The sequence below is a fragment of the Elaeis guineensis genome, chromosome 10 (genome assembly GCF_000442705.2).
Source record: "Elaeis guineensis isolate ETL-2024a chromosome 10, EG11, whole genome shotgun sequence".
Lineage (NCBI taxonomy): Eukaryota > Viridiplantae > Streptophyta > Magnoliopsida > Arecales > Arecaceae > Elaeis > Elaeis guineensis.
In genome coordinates, this window is record NC_026002.2 from 14,459,087 (window position 1) to 14,473,266 (window position 14,180).

Below are 14,180 nucleotides of genomic sequence, written 5' to 3' on the forward strand. Positions count from 1 at the left end.
GCAAGTAGCCATCAGTGCATGCATGGATGGCTTCATTTTCCCAAATCCAAAGAGTGAGAAGAAATGAGGATTCGAACTGGAAGTAGAAGAGAGAACAACAAAGTGGGATGGATTTGAAAGGGTATTAATTACCGGGTATTTAAACCCAGGACTCCAACGGTTAGTTTCCTAAGTTTTCTTAATATGGGTAGAGCTGTATGGTTCTATGTGTGTGGTACTTCCTTATGATAACGGGTTTTTAGGGGATTCTGGTGGGGCAATGTAGATTTGTGGAAGTTTTTGTTCTCAGGGAGAAGGGTTTTGGTTAGTTTTGCTAGCTAAAGTTAGGGCACATGGTTTAGGAAGGTTGAGCAGGTGTTTCCATCAAGCTCTAAAAAGTGGTTTATTCCTCAACTTGATGATCTCCAGGTACCACCCACTAGCTGCCACTTGGGGACCTAATTTTGGATAATTAGATCTATAACAAGGTAAATTCAAATTTGTACTGGAGAAATGCAAAAGGCTACAAGTGTAGGTGAAAAATACTAGAGCTACACGTATGTAGATGAAACCACCTATAATCAATGGGTAGAGTTATGAACTTTCTCACTTCAAGACGTAGGTCATCTAAAAGCAAAGATAAGCTCCCCTAAAAATCGAGTAGGTATATTCCTCTCTCATCTTCTATGCTTCTAAATATATTTTGTGAGGATCTTTACAAACATATATTTAGTTCTACGTTAGCCATATATATACCGGATGTTGTTAAAGAATCTAAATAATATCTTCTAGCTAATTTTTTTGATTACACATACTAGCAAAAAGAATCTGGCTCATGAATCATGTGGATTTAAATGGATTTAGACCTTTAAAGGCAGCATCCAAATAATACCTAAATATACTACATAAAGTACAAGCCTTGGGGCAAGAACATAGAAGCCGTTCTGCATGTTGTGAATTTATTTAACCCACCATGCCTGACCATATGCATAGATAATGAAAGAAAAAAACAAAGCAAAGCCGCTCCTATGAGTTAACCATCCCGCTCGACTCATGTTTAAATTTGTTGGTTTGAGAGACACCATTACTTGATCACCTTTTTCTTGACCTACAACCATCCGATTAACCTGATTGAGAAGTGATGGCTGAGGCCACCCAATCCATGTAGGTTGCTCAATGTTGCAGCAAAAAATGCCAATGCCTTAGGTCACAACCTCATTTAGCAATCATCTTTCTTTTGTTTCTTTTTCCCTTTCTTTTGATACTTTGAGTTAATCCACAAACATCTAAAAGCTATGTAATGTTTCTATGAACACCAATATATTCCATGATCCTTATTTTGACCATTGAAATGGTCAGAAAATTCTAAGATGCAGGGGTTGGAATTATTTATAATTGAAAAGACATAATCAAGAAAATAAGGAAAAGGGTTTATGTTAATTCAATAGAAGGAGTATGATAAGGGAAATACACCAATGACAGCATCAAGGAATCATCAAATATGAATCTGACAGAGCTTACCGAAAACTGAAGACAATAATCTCTTCTAACGAATACTGTAAAACATCCTTAAAAACATTATTGAGTACTCCCCCATGAAATAAGAATACAAAGACACAAATCGGATGAGCAATAAGTTTCTTCTTTATGAACTCATCCACACTAAAAAAACTATCTTGAGGCAGCACCGAACGGAGGTACCTGCAGCACACTTATAAATCCATTATGAATCCAACAGCAGGCATTTATATGCAATAATTTTTTTTGATAAAAAAAGGGTTCTATTTTTAAGGCAAACTTATGAGCCACATTAGTCTTAGACTATGCTAAAAATTTCAGTTTCAACTGAGCAAGCAAAGATGATAGGTCTAGATAATCTAATGATGGTAACAAGAAATGCCTGCCATAACAATCCTGCTCTCACATTGTTCATCCACTTTTAGTTGAATGGAGATTGATCATGGACATTTTCGTACGACATCCAATGCCAAAGAATGTTTTAATTTAGCAAGTCGTGCAGATGTCTAGCATATCAAACCAACGATACCGAATAATTTTTAATACCTTGTTCTAAGTTCTGTCTGAATCCTAGTATAAATTTTGGTAGCTAATAAACGGATTGACCATGAAGAAAAGTGAAGACCTAAAATTTGCATTATTGATATAATCTATCTATAATTCTAATTACAAAATTAAGGGGAACTTCAGTATAGGGTATTTGGATACCAGCCATTTAAAGGATAACTAATATGACGTAATTTTGGAATTCTTTTAGAACATTTTTGCATTCATTTTCATTTTGCTCTAAAGGTCAATTTGGCAGGGGAAATTCCTAATCTGTTGGAATTATCAATTTTCTTGATGCTCTTGCTACATTCCACTAGGAGAAGAACGAAATGATGAGATTTATGGATAAAAGAAAATATTGCAAGCTATGAGGAAGATTAAGCTGATAATGTTCTTGAATACATATATTCAAAGTGTTGAAGGAATCGGCATGTTATGAAAAAAATAAGAACTGTCAGTAGTATTATTTATCCCACATTTCAATCTGCATATAAGCACTTAGTTCATTAGAAAATGACAAAGAATGTTCCAGAGTATCAAATGAAAAACCCAATTTGGTGATTGCATCTACATTAAGATGGCTTTTTATTACTTTGGTTATCTATGTGAAGTCAATGATCCGATAAAATTATCAAAAAATATTTGCAGATGATATGGTTTCTAGGTTCAGAAATATTTTGGCTTTTTCTAATTTGCAGATTCTGAAATCACAACTGAAAAATTATGCGCTATTTGAATTAGAAAGATTATAATCATTTTTGAACATAGTACACCCATGCCTAACAAAGTTATTGCAAAATAGATAAAAAAGTTTATTAAGAGAAGAACTGAATTATGATATCCAAGAATTGCAAGATATGCATTCGAAGTTATTTGAAGATTTCAATCAATAATCTTAAAAAAAATTATTCTTTATGTATAGTCATTGCAGAACGGAGAAAATTTATTTTTGACTGATAATTATTTTTAAAATTCATTTGAAATCATGGATTGTTCTGATTGTTGCTTTTTTGAAAATTACATCATTTTTATTGACCGAAAGTAGAGCTGCCTATTCAAGATTTAAGGTATCGATATATACAAATGAATATTCTACATATGAGATTAAAAAAGGAACATGTTTTGCGAAGTGTGGTTGAATTTAGAAATTGAATTGTACTGAATGAAGCTCTAATGAATCACAAAAATTATTTTTATAAATAATATAATATATATTTTTAAAAATTTTAAAAAATAATAATAATAATAAAAAAGATCTTAACAATATTAAGCAAGTTTAGCACCGGCTCTTTTCCAGGCAGAGGCTGTTGGTCGGGTCTCAAATACTCCACTTGGCGATTTGGCCAGGAAAAAGACTGCTGCAATAATAAAAAAAATTATTAGGCTCATCTGCATCCTTGATTTTAATGGCTTTGTCCTCTCGAATCTGAACCTTCTTGGCATCAATTAGACGGCTAATTTTACCCACATGCGCACACGTGCCTATATAGACAGACGAGCGGTGCGTTGTTTGTTTGACACCTGGAGCATTAACCCCCAAGCATCATCTTGCATTTATGAACTGATGCAGACCCCTGGGGAAAATGATTTGATGCAGCATCCAAAGACCTTATGCTGACCACTTCTCGAAGATCCATAGTAGATTGCCATGCAGCAAGCGCTGAACCAGAAGATTCTGAGAAAGATACCAAGACGCAGACATCAGAAGAAGCTCCTGGACCACCCAAAGCAGCAGAAGAAAGAAATTTCCGGATGAATCTAGGAGAAGCAACATGATGCCTAAGGACACAAAAGGCAACAAAGCATGAAACAAAGTCCAGTTGCTGAACTGATGGTGTCTTCGCAGGGCTACCGCTGTAATGGAATACTGATTATTCATTCTAACACACAGGCACATCCATGGGAGAACAGGAAAAGAACCGATAAACAAAGTTAGGAAACTTCATTAACTGTTTAAGTTGTGATGTTCCACATTGCAAATGGGAATGGATTTTATGTACAATTAGTTCATATATACAATGAATCAATGGACTAATTATGACAGAAGGCAGGATAAAAACATAGGTTGGCCAGCTTCTCAAATCATGCCGGCTCGAGATAATCCAAGTTCATACATCCGCTGGATTTCCTCCCTATACTCTGTCAACGACTTGTCAGGTATGGATGGTGTTAGCTCCACCATATCCCCCATCTTCAGCTTCTGACATGGGTTGCTCACTGGCTCATGATTCAGTCTCGGCCTCAAGTCTTCCCTGAGAGAGAAACTGTAAGGTGGAGATCTTGAGCACCCTCCCCCTGCTCTCTCCAACAAATCTGTTATGGTTGAGTTTGCCGGAAACTCCTGCACAGACATCTGAAATCCACAAAAAGACCACTATTTTAGATATCTGAACAACAACAATAATTAGGTTTATAAACAATCACATATGAAAAATACAATTCACCTTTTCATTTTCCAGGATGATAATGAAAATGGGTCCATCATAGTTGCATCGGCTTGTGTACGAACAAGGACATTCATCAGAATGGAAAGGAAATGGGCATGGTGGTCTAATGAGAGCAGAATCACCAAGAGATGGAGACCGGTCAATGTTCATCGTCTCACACTGCCAAGTAATTACCCATCTCGCCCATTCCACCATTTGGAGCACCAATGAAGAGTGTTTACAATCACCTTCTTTGTACCTCCAATGAGCAGCAATTCCATATTCAGCTTGTAGATGCATCTCCTTTGTTCGGATCTGAACTTCGAGTGCGAGCATGTCTTCACTCAGAACAACCGTGTGTAAAGATCGGTACCTGAAAATAACGATCAGCACTAGTTTTCGAAAAGATTTAGCCAAACTACCTACATCTTTTGATGGCATACCCATTAAATTTGGGATGAGCTATATAGTCTTTGAACCGTCCAAGAACTTCAGGCCACAACCGATGAACAACATTCAGTGCTATGTAACAATCTTCTTCATTCTCAACTATCAACCGTAACCCATGGATGTCATGGATCTCATCCATAGTTAGCTTCTTCCTGAAATTTGGACATATCAACATCATTAGCCTTATTATAAATTTGGAGTAAAATATGTGAAAGGATGAATTTCAGTTCAGATTAGACATATGAATTCAGTTGGACATATGATTATTTAGAAAGGGGAAAGGATTTACTTCAACATCTTGGAGTATATACTGTACAAGCCCTTATGCCTCCCAGATAGTGCATGATAAGAAACACCTTCATCCTCTAGAGCTTTTTCAAGTTTTGTAATGGCAGATGAGATATTTGCTTCATTGAAGGACTTGACAAGTTTGGAGGATAGCTCTTTGTGTTGCTCTGGATAGAGATGTTTGAAGCACAAATTCTCAAGCTGCTCCTTCCAACTAGAGATTCCCAATCTATTGGCCAAAGGAACAAAGATCTCCAACGTCTCCTTTGCAAACCTGTGTTGTTTAACCTTGGGTAATGCTTCCAATGTCATCATGTTATGCAGTCTGTCTGCTAGCTTTATAAGAACTGCTCTGGCATCTGCCATTGCAAGAAACATTGTGTGCAAACGGTCAGCCTCAACAGTTTTACTAGCGGTATTGTTATCACGAGCAAGCTGGCTTAACTGGCTCAACTTTGAGACCTACATAAAATGCCAAACAGCAATTAAAATTTAGGTCTTCGGAGCTTGTGATTGAATGATACATGATACAGTTGCCTCTATGTACAAATTTGCCAACCCATAGTATAGAATACCAAAAAGATAAAAGACATGATAAAAAAAACAAAGTAAAAAAAAAAAAATGTAAACCTCACAACAACATATGGTATGCAACAGCTATTTTTACAAACGGAAATCAAAAGTAGCATGCATCTTACATGCTTATTATGCACCTAGGCAACACCTTACAAAGACAATCCATACAGTTTAGCTCACAGAAAGCTATATCATCCAATAGAAGGAGTTAATGACAGATAACATAAAAAAATCTGCCTGTACATAACAGTCAGATAATAGCAGCTTCTGTGAAGGACATAATTAACAAGACCAGCTTGGCCTGCTGTGAAGTCTTTTGGTGGTTATACATGAGATCCGCGTTCAAATCATGCATTCACTTTTGCATAATGTTTTAAAACACATCAATTTGTACCCAGAAAACCATGTCAATGTTCCAGTGTACATTCTTGATAAATCCAATTCCTCAAACACCTGTATAGCTTATAAAAATTAGAAGTTGGTCCGTTAGATGTTACACTAAATCCAAGTTAAAGTTGTCCCACTCTGTTTAACCCAAAAAGCAAAAAAAAACATATATTGGTCAACAAACTACAGCGTCCAGAGCAGCAATGTAAGGATCCCCAATATTGATGCCAGTCCATGATGCTCATTTAAATAAACACTCATCAGGTCTAAATATGATAACAACAGAGAAGCACAAATATGAATAGAAGCACATTGCCTAACTAGAGAACCTTAAAAGATCAAATGAAACCAAGTTCCTCCATAAAATGAAAAAAATACAAAAGTTTCTCCAAAGTTCAAACCAATCGCCAACAAACTTTCACACCAAGCAATATTCAGACATAACAAGATCAGATTTTTGGTTAAAATTCGAGTGGCATAACGGATTGTTAGTCAATAAAGGGAAAACGATGAACAAAGATAATGAAATAACTGCCCACTTGAACATGTGATCTACATTAAGTGCTGCAATTATGGTTTTTGCGGTCTTTCAGACAGATGATGCAACTAGAACATGATCTAATACTAAAAGATGCAGCAGAAGAGCATGCAAAACCGCACCAACTAACTTTCGCAAGTATCATACTAAGAAAATCATCACTCAATTTTACACACTGCAAGAAAGTACTAACAGAGAGCAATGGCATGAAGAAAATTACCCCTTCCACCAGATCAGCTACGCCAGCTCCGAAAATCTGGAAAATACAATCATAGTCAACAAAAGAATCATCATATGTATCATGTAAAAGCCCTGCAGCAACTACTGTAGCATTAGCACCAATCTTCGCTAACAAAACCGCCGTCTCCACACAATGTTGCAGATAAGGATCTCCAGTCGCCCTCATCTAATAGACAAGCAAAAGAATACCCAATTCAATTCACCAACCTAAAATACCATCAACATCTTCAATGACAATCCAGTTTACCAATAATCTCAGAATAATTGTAAACCAGGATTCCAAACCAAAAACAAATTAACGCAAAGAAACTAAGAAGATCCCATTTCCATTCAAATGGAAAAGATTGTATATTTATATTCACCTGCCCCCTGTGAGCCTTCTCGGCTTCATAGAAAGCCTTCACCACAAATTCCTCGTAGAAAGTCTTATGTCTTGATTGAGCACCTGCGAGCAATTCCACAGCATATGGCTCGCAAACAGGCGCCTCCTCATGCAAACGCTCTTCCAAATTAAAATCCAATTCCTCCACGTCGAACCCACCACCTCCAGGCAAAGGTACGCTTGGGGAATTGAAATCAAGACAAGAACCCAACGCGTTCCTAACAAATCCGCTAAAAATCCGATCTTTCCCCACCCTCCAGTCACCACTGCTCCACTCGCGCGTCGTTCTCACCAACGGCGGGCTTCTAGCAGAGCCGCTCCCGCTGCACGATACCGGACCCTGGAACACCGACACGGGGCTCTGGTCCCGACACTTGAAGGACGACGAGGGGTAAGAAGAGTAACAAAAGGAGCTGCTGAGATCCTCGGACCCGTCGTGCCGGAGCGAGCCAAGCTCATCGGCGCCGATGAAGCTCGAGGAGGAGGAGGAGGAGGCCGCGTGGCGGGCGGGCGGCGAGGAGAAGAGGCGGGAGAGGCCACCGACGATCGGCTTCTGGCCGGAGGAAGAGGGGGCCGCGGAGGAGGATGGAGGGCGAGGGTTGAGGTCAAAGTCGGAGGGGCCGTGCGAAGAGGCGATCTGGCAGGAGTGGTGGGGGGTCGGGCAGACGCCGCTCGGGGGGCTTGCGTAGAGGGCGATCGCCGGCACGGACATGGACGCTGGGCCCCGATTTCTCTGCTTTCTCCCCTCGAATCCGAGATCAAAAGCCCTGAATCCGGCAGCGGGGCAGTGAGATTCAAGTAATTTGGGGGAAGAGGATCGAGGAATTGGGGGAAAAGAGGGAGCTTGATGTGATCGGGAAGTGGGGATCTGGAATCCTGGAGATTTTTTATCTATGGGAGGCGTGGAAGAAACCCTGGGTTAGCGGAAGGCGAAGGAGAAATGGTGACTTTTTTTCCTCCGTTCTTCTCTTCCTCACCCTGTTGGTTTGTTTTGTCGTGCCTGAGTGGAAGAATCTGGCGCTTGTTGGTGGGAGGCCAGGACCAGTAGAATGACCAAATTGCCGTTAAGGGTTCGTTCCTTTTGTTTCGTTTTGTTTTGTTTTATTATTATTTTTTTTTTGGGTGGCCTTTTTTTTTTTTTAAAGGATAAAAAGTTTTGAATTCTATATTTTTTTTTTGGATATATATTTTCTAGATAATATTTAAATAAAAATTATTTATATTTTTATATATTAAAAAATAATTTGAGAATCTATTATTCATATTATTTTGTATGGCTAATTTCTTGAATAAGTTGCTAAGATCTATCCATATTTTTCATAATATCTTTAAATAAAATATATATTATAATATAATATATAATATTAATATATTTTAAAATAATATATTATTATATTATACTATATTTTATTATAATAATATAAAATATTAATATTATATTATAATAATAAACTAAGATATTATAGTAAAATATTATATTATTATAATAATATATTATATTAAAATAATAAAATATTATTATTTTATAATTATATTATATTAATATAAGATAATATTATATATTATTAATTATTATTATAGGATTAAGGTATATTAGGAATGAAATAAAAAGATTATTTTTTCGATCGATGAAAAAATGATTTAGCCACCTCCCAAGTGGATAAAATTTTTTCTTCATTTTATGGATACTTATTGTCCATAAGAAAATAATTTATCTATCTAAAAAAGTATGAAAATATGAATATGTTGGTCAATAAAAAAGTTGATCAATTTTTCTATGATATTTATCCATCATTTTATCGTTGGCAAACAAATTTTTTTTTTTTGTGAATAAAAATTATGGGTCAAGCACCGGAGAGGAAGTATTTGATCAGCTACCTATTTTGCCATATTTTATGGTTAACATAGGAATCCAAAAATTAGAAATTCTTTTACCAACAAAGTTATTGATCTTATGATAAAAAAAATTAAAAAAAATCATGCATGGCAACCTATATAATAATATTTGTATATTATTTTGTCATAAGTATAATATTATAAATATTAGTTAATTTAATGATGAAATGAAGGATATTTTCATAAGTGTGGAAGAAAATAGAAAGTATTTCATGAAATATTCATAAGATTTTATTTTTGTTCATGGACACCGCAAGTTTGTATATTGTTTTGCCACATTTCATGGGAGCATAGGGGCGTGCACCACATATTTGCCGACTATATAATATTATAAATATTATTTAATATCTCATTAATAGTATTTAAAAATAAATTATAAGAATACTTTATCAACTTTAGCCCATTTTCATTTATATATCATCAATTTTAAAAAAATATCAAATTAATCCTTCAAATTTTTAAAATATTCTAAAGTAGTCATACTATTCACTTACCAACAAATGATATTAGCTTGACATTTGAATATACGAAAACATCCCTCACTCCTATAGGAAGAATCATTATGAGCAAGGGATGGAGGTGCAAAGCCATCATAGAGAGAAAGGGTGGGATAACAGAGGTCGATGTGGAGGAGGAGGACAGTATCAAAGGTCTTATAAGCGGATTGGAGGAAGAGGAGGTGAAAGAATGAGAAGAAAGAAGAGGAGAGGGGACGAGGAATTATTGGTGAGGAAGAGATAAAAATAGAGGAAGCCACTATGAAAGGGGAGAGCTTATAGGTGGGTTTGGAGAAGGGCAATGAGGAAGAAAAGGGTGTGAGGAAGAATGAGAGAAGGAGGAGGAGTTATCGGCAAAGAAGGGACGATGGTAGAGGAAGTCACCATGGAGGGAGAGGATGAGGTCATGGAGGTCAGCATGAAGAGGGAGGGTGGCATTGAAGGCCTCATGGATAGAATTAGAGGAGAAAGAGGAGGATGGAGAATGAGAAGAAGGTGAGGAGAAAGAAGAAGGAGAAAAAAATATTATTGGTGAGAAGAAGCAAAGATAGAGACAGCTATCGTGGAGGGAGAGAGCTCACAGACGGATTTAAAGAAGAAGGACAATGAGGAGAAGAAAAGAATAAGGAGGAATGAGAGGGGGAAAGATGAGTTACCAGTGAGGAATGGATGGAGATGGAAGGAGTCCTTATGGAGAGAGAGAGAGCTCATGGTCGAACTTAGAGGAGGATGAGGAGAAAAGGGGCATAAGATTGATATTTTTTTAAAGTAGAGGAGGTGTATATGAAATTTGACTAAAGTTAAGAAGATATTTTTATAATTTACTCTTAATTTAATGATAAAAGAAAGAATATTTTTAAGCACTTCATAAGAGCATTCATAAGATTTTTTTTTTTGTTCATGGCAGGTAGAGCCTACCAACTAATTATGAGGCATGTAGAACCATGTAATGTGTGGGGTTGGCTACAATCTAATATTCACCGATAAGAGGTGCATGGAGCTCTTTCATTATTTATAAAATAATAATATTTTTACTAATAATATTTTAAAAATTAATAATATTTAATATATTAATTTATTATTAAAAATTATATTTTAATAAAAATTAAATAAAAATATTTAATAATAAAATAAATATTATAGAGATTAATAAAAAAATATTTTTAAATAATTATATAATTAATAAATAAATAATATTTTAGAGATGTTATATTTTTAAATAAAAAATATCTAATGCATTGTGTGCCGGTGTATATAATTTCTTATGTTAGACAAAGTTAAAAAATTATATATTGAGACTAATGAATATCGTATTTTGAAAAATAAATTGATTTATCTAGAAGTATGTATTAGCTTGCAAGATGATTTAATTTGTTTAGTGCATACCACTTGGCTATATGATGTGTATTGGTAAAAAATATATTTTATAGACTATGTGATGATTTATTTAGAGGTTGTATTGGATCACTATTGGATATATAGCAAAAAAACTTGTAGTATGTCGGAAGGTTGATGAATGTATATCACATAACTATATGATGTATACTAATCAAAATAATATTCTAAAAATTCCGTATCAATTTATTTAAAATGTATATTAAGTTGCTAGATAGCTAATTTGTTAAATGTATACCGTCAAACCGTATATATATATACCGATTTATGTAGAAGTGAGTATTGGTTTGGTAGATAACTAATTTGCTTGGTATGTATCACTTAATCATTTAGTATGTACCAATAAAATGAATATTTTTAAAATAAAAAAAAATATTGTTCATAATTTTTTTTATTTGTTTAATTAAGGGATTGATAACTGTATTAGTACGAGAAGCTTTTGATGTTTGGGCTTTTACTTTAAGACGAGCATTAGGAGAAATATGGCAAAATAGTAAGCCCTCCCCCCTATTATCTTCTCTGGCACCTGCCGGTCCTGCCCCATATGATTCTGATTCAGTTTTTCTGGTGGGGTGGATGTAAAAATTGTTAATCCAATACTATGTAAGATAACCTGGATGGAAGGGAAGTGTCTAATTATGGCATCTTATTCTCAAAGGCAAGGAACTAATGCAAGCAAGCTGAATAATGCGGCATCATGGCTTGCTAGGATCACGTTGCTAGGCTTAGTCTTGATTGGTATTGGATAAAAATTTCTAGTCATAGGAGACTTGCAAGACTTGATTCATGCTTTTTAGTAGTGATTTGATCTAATATAATTTAAAATGACAAGTTATTGAAATGCTAATTAGAATGCTAATATTGAAATGCTAATAAATCTGAGCAAATTAATTTAATTATTAATTTTAAAGTGAGATTAACTAGCAGGCTATTGTAAAGTTCTATTGCTAGAATAATATAATCAAATTTAACTTTTTTTTAATTCAACATAGGTTATTTAATAAACAAATTTAAGCTAGGCTACATTTTTCTAATCATTCATCATTATTATTTTTTTTTTTGATAATAATATCATTCTCTTCATCTACTTCTCTTTGACATGCGTTTCTAATTATCATGAAAAAGGTTTGTCACATCATAGATTAAACAAGCTTCTAGAATTGGATCACTGCAAAACAATTAACGCATAAAAAAGATTTTCATCTCACGATCTTGGATTGTGACATGACATGAACAATCTGGAATGGTGGTGTATGAATTACGCCAAGATGGTTGGCTTGATTCAGAAAAAAAATTATTATATCATAAAATACATATGAATATGATACTGTACCGACTTGGCAGCATCAATTCTCTCACCATGTTTGAACTTGTGACTCGACATGTTGAATTTATTTAATGTATATAGTCGAAAACGAGTATCTAACTATTTCACTTTATCTAGAAGAAAATATTTTATTTATTTTTAGGATGTATCATATAGGATAAAAGTTGCACTACCCAATCATTGCTACACTTTTTTTTTTTTTGGAAAAAACAGTCATTGTTACGCTTCACGGATGGATAACAATCTACGTGTCCCATAATAATTTTTCAACGATATCTTTTAAATAATGTATCTTAGCAATCTATGTAATAATTGGTATATATCTTAAAGAATTTTGTCGACTAACAACAGGTCACAAGTGCCATGGTTCTCCGCTCTTTTAGATTAGGACCGTTATAACCCTCCATCTTATCTCAAAACCAACAGCAACTCTACGGGTACCAGATCCAATCCTGCATGGTACATATATTTACAAAAGGAAACCACAAAATGTAACAAATGGTTATCGTATCATCCGTCAAAATTTTTTAAGTAGTTCCCATGACAATTTCATATTTTTATTCAGATACTCATTAAAAATTATTTTTCAAACAATCAAGGCTTTGCATTATAACAGTATGGATCTATCTTTTGCATGAGATAATTGTAGCTAATTACACATTTTCTGGTATAGATAGTAATAATACTATTAGGATATCTCCTTCTTTTGAAACTAGCATTTGTATTTTTCTTTTGTTTAATTTGAGGTGGACAATTCATACAAATCAAGTATGAGTATATCCAAAAAAATTAGAAAACAAAATATCCCTCAAAGCTCCTAAAGTAACCATCACATTAATTCAGAAGATGTTGTCTAAATGTTGCATAATAGATAAAATAATCTGATTCGCTGTACATTCACCTCATAGTAGATATACCAGCGGATGAGTAACATACAGCCCTCAGAATCTTTTATGTATCATTCAATAGTGGATGGCTATGAGCCTCCTCCCATTCAACTTTGGATCCATCTGACAACGATGGTTGAATCCCCTTCAACAATCAGTCGATTAACTCAAAGGACTCACCGTGCGTAGATGATACCGCACAAGCTATCCTCAACTCAACTTTAGAAATTGACGTGTCAAAGAGATGGCTACCTCCTACTGCCACAAAGTCCGTAGATGAATCATGGATCACAAACTCAGCACCATCACAGCTATCAGCCAAGCTGCCTTTGAAGTTGATCTTGAGGAAGGTCGGAGGTGGAGGCTCTCAATAGATGAAGACTACGTATCTCACTTTATGAGTAGAGGGAAGTTTCAAGTTTTTCGATCTATCAAAGTTACTCTCTCGGAGAAGAGGCTTGTGACCTCTGTAGCCTAGAGCAAAATTCTCTTCAAGATGAGTCTCGTCGATTGCCATCTGCTCTCAGACATGTGGCTGTTTCTTGCTAACCAGATCCAGTATATTATGTATGCCACTTTGATGTCCCAAGATGAGTCACCATGCATATTCCCTTAAAGAAACTGAAGTAAGGCTTGAACTAGCACGTCCCTTTGGATGACCTTTGGCGGTGCACCTGCGAGACTCTACACTTGCATGGCCCTAAGAATTAGAGCAATACATAGGTCACTGTCTCTACATCATCCTCATAGCATGGACATATATATCGATAGGATATCCATCCCCTACTCTCGTAGTACCCTATAGTTGGTAGACGGCTCCCCACCACCATCCAGAAAAAAAAGGC

At 35.3% G+C, this 14,180-nt stretch overlaps 1 protein-coding gene across 1 annotated transcript; it reads right to left on the minus strand.

Moving 5' to 3' along the window:
- Window positions 1-3,969: 3,969 nt before the first annotated feature.
- Window positions 3,970-8,309, minus strand: LOC105053085 (probable GTP diphosphokinase RSH2, chloroplastic). Its single transcript, XM_010934108.4, has 6 exons — window positions 7,314-8,309; window positions 6,932-7,117; window positions 5,212-5,672; window positions 4,916-5,074; window positions 4,491-4,845; window positions 3,970-4,399 (listed from the first exon to the last, which is right to left on the minus strand). The coding sequence occupies exons 1-6, from the start codon at window positions 8,043-8,045 to the stop codon at window positions 4,124-4,126; spliced, it is 2,169 nt and encodes a 722-aa protein (XP_010932410.1). The 5' UTR covers window positions 8,046-8,309; the 3' UTR covers window positions 3,970-4,123.
- Between the last annotated feature and the right edge of the window lie 5,871 nt (window positions 8,310-14,180).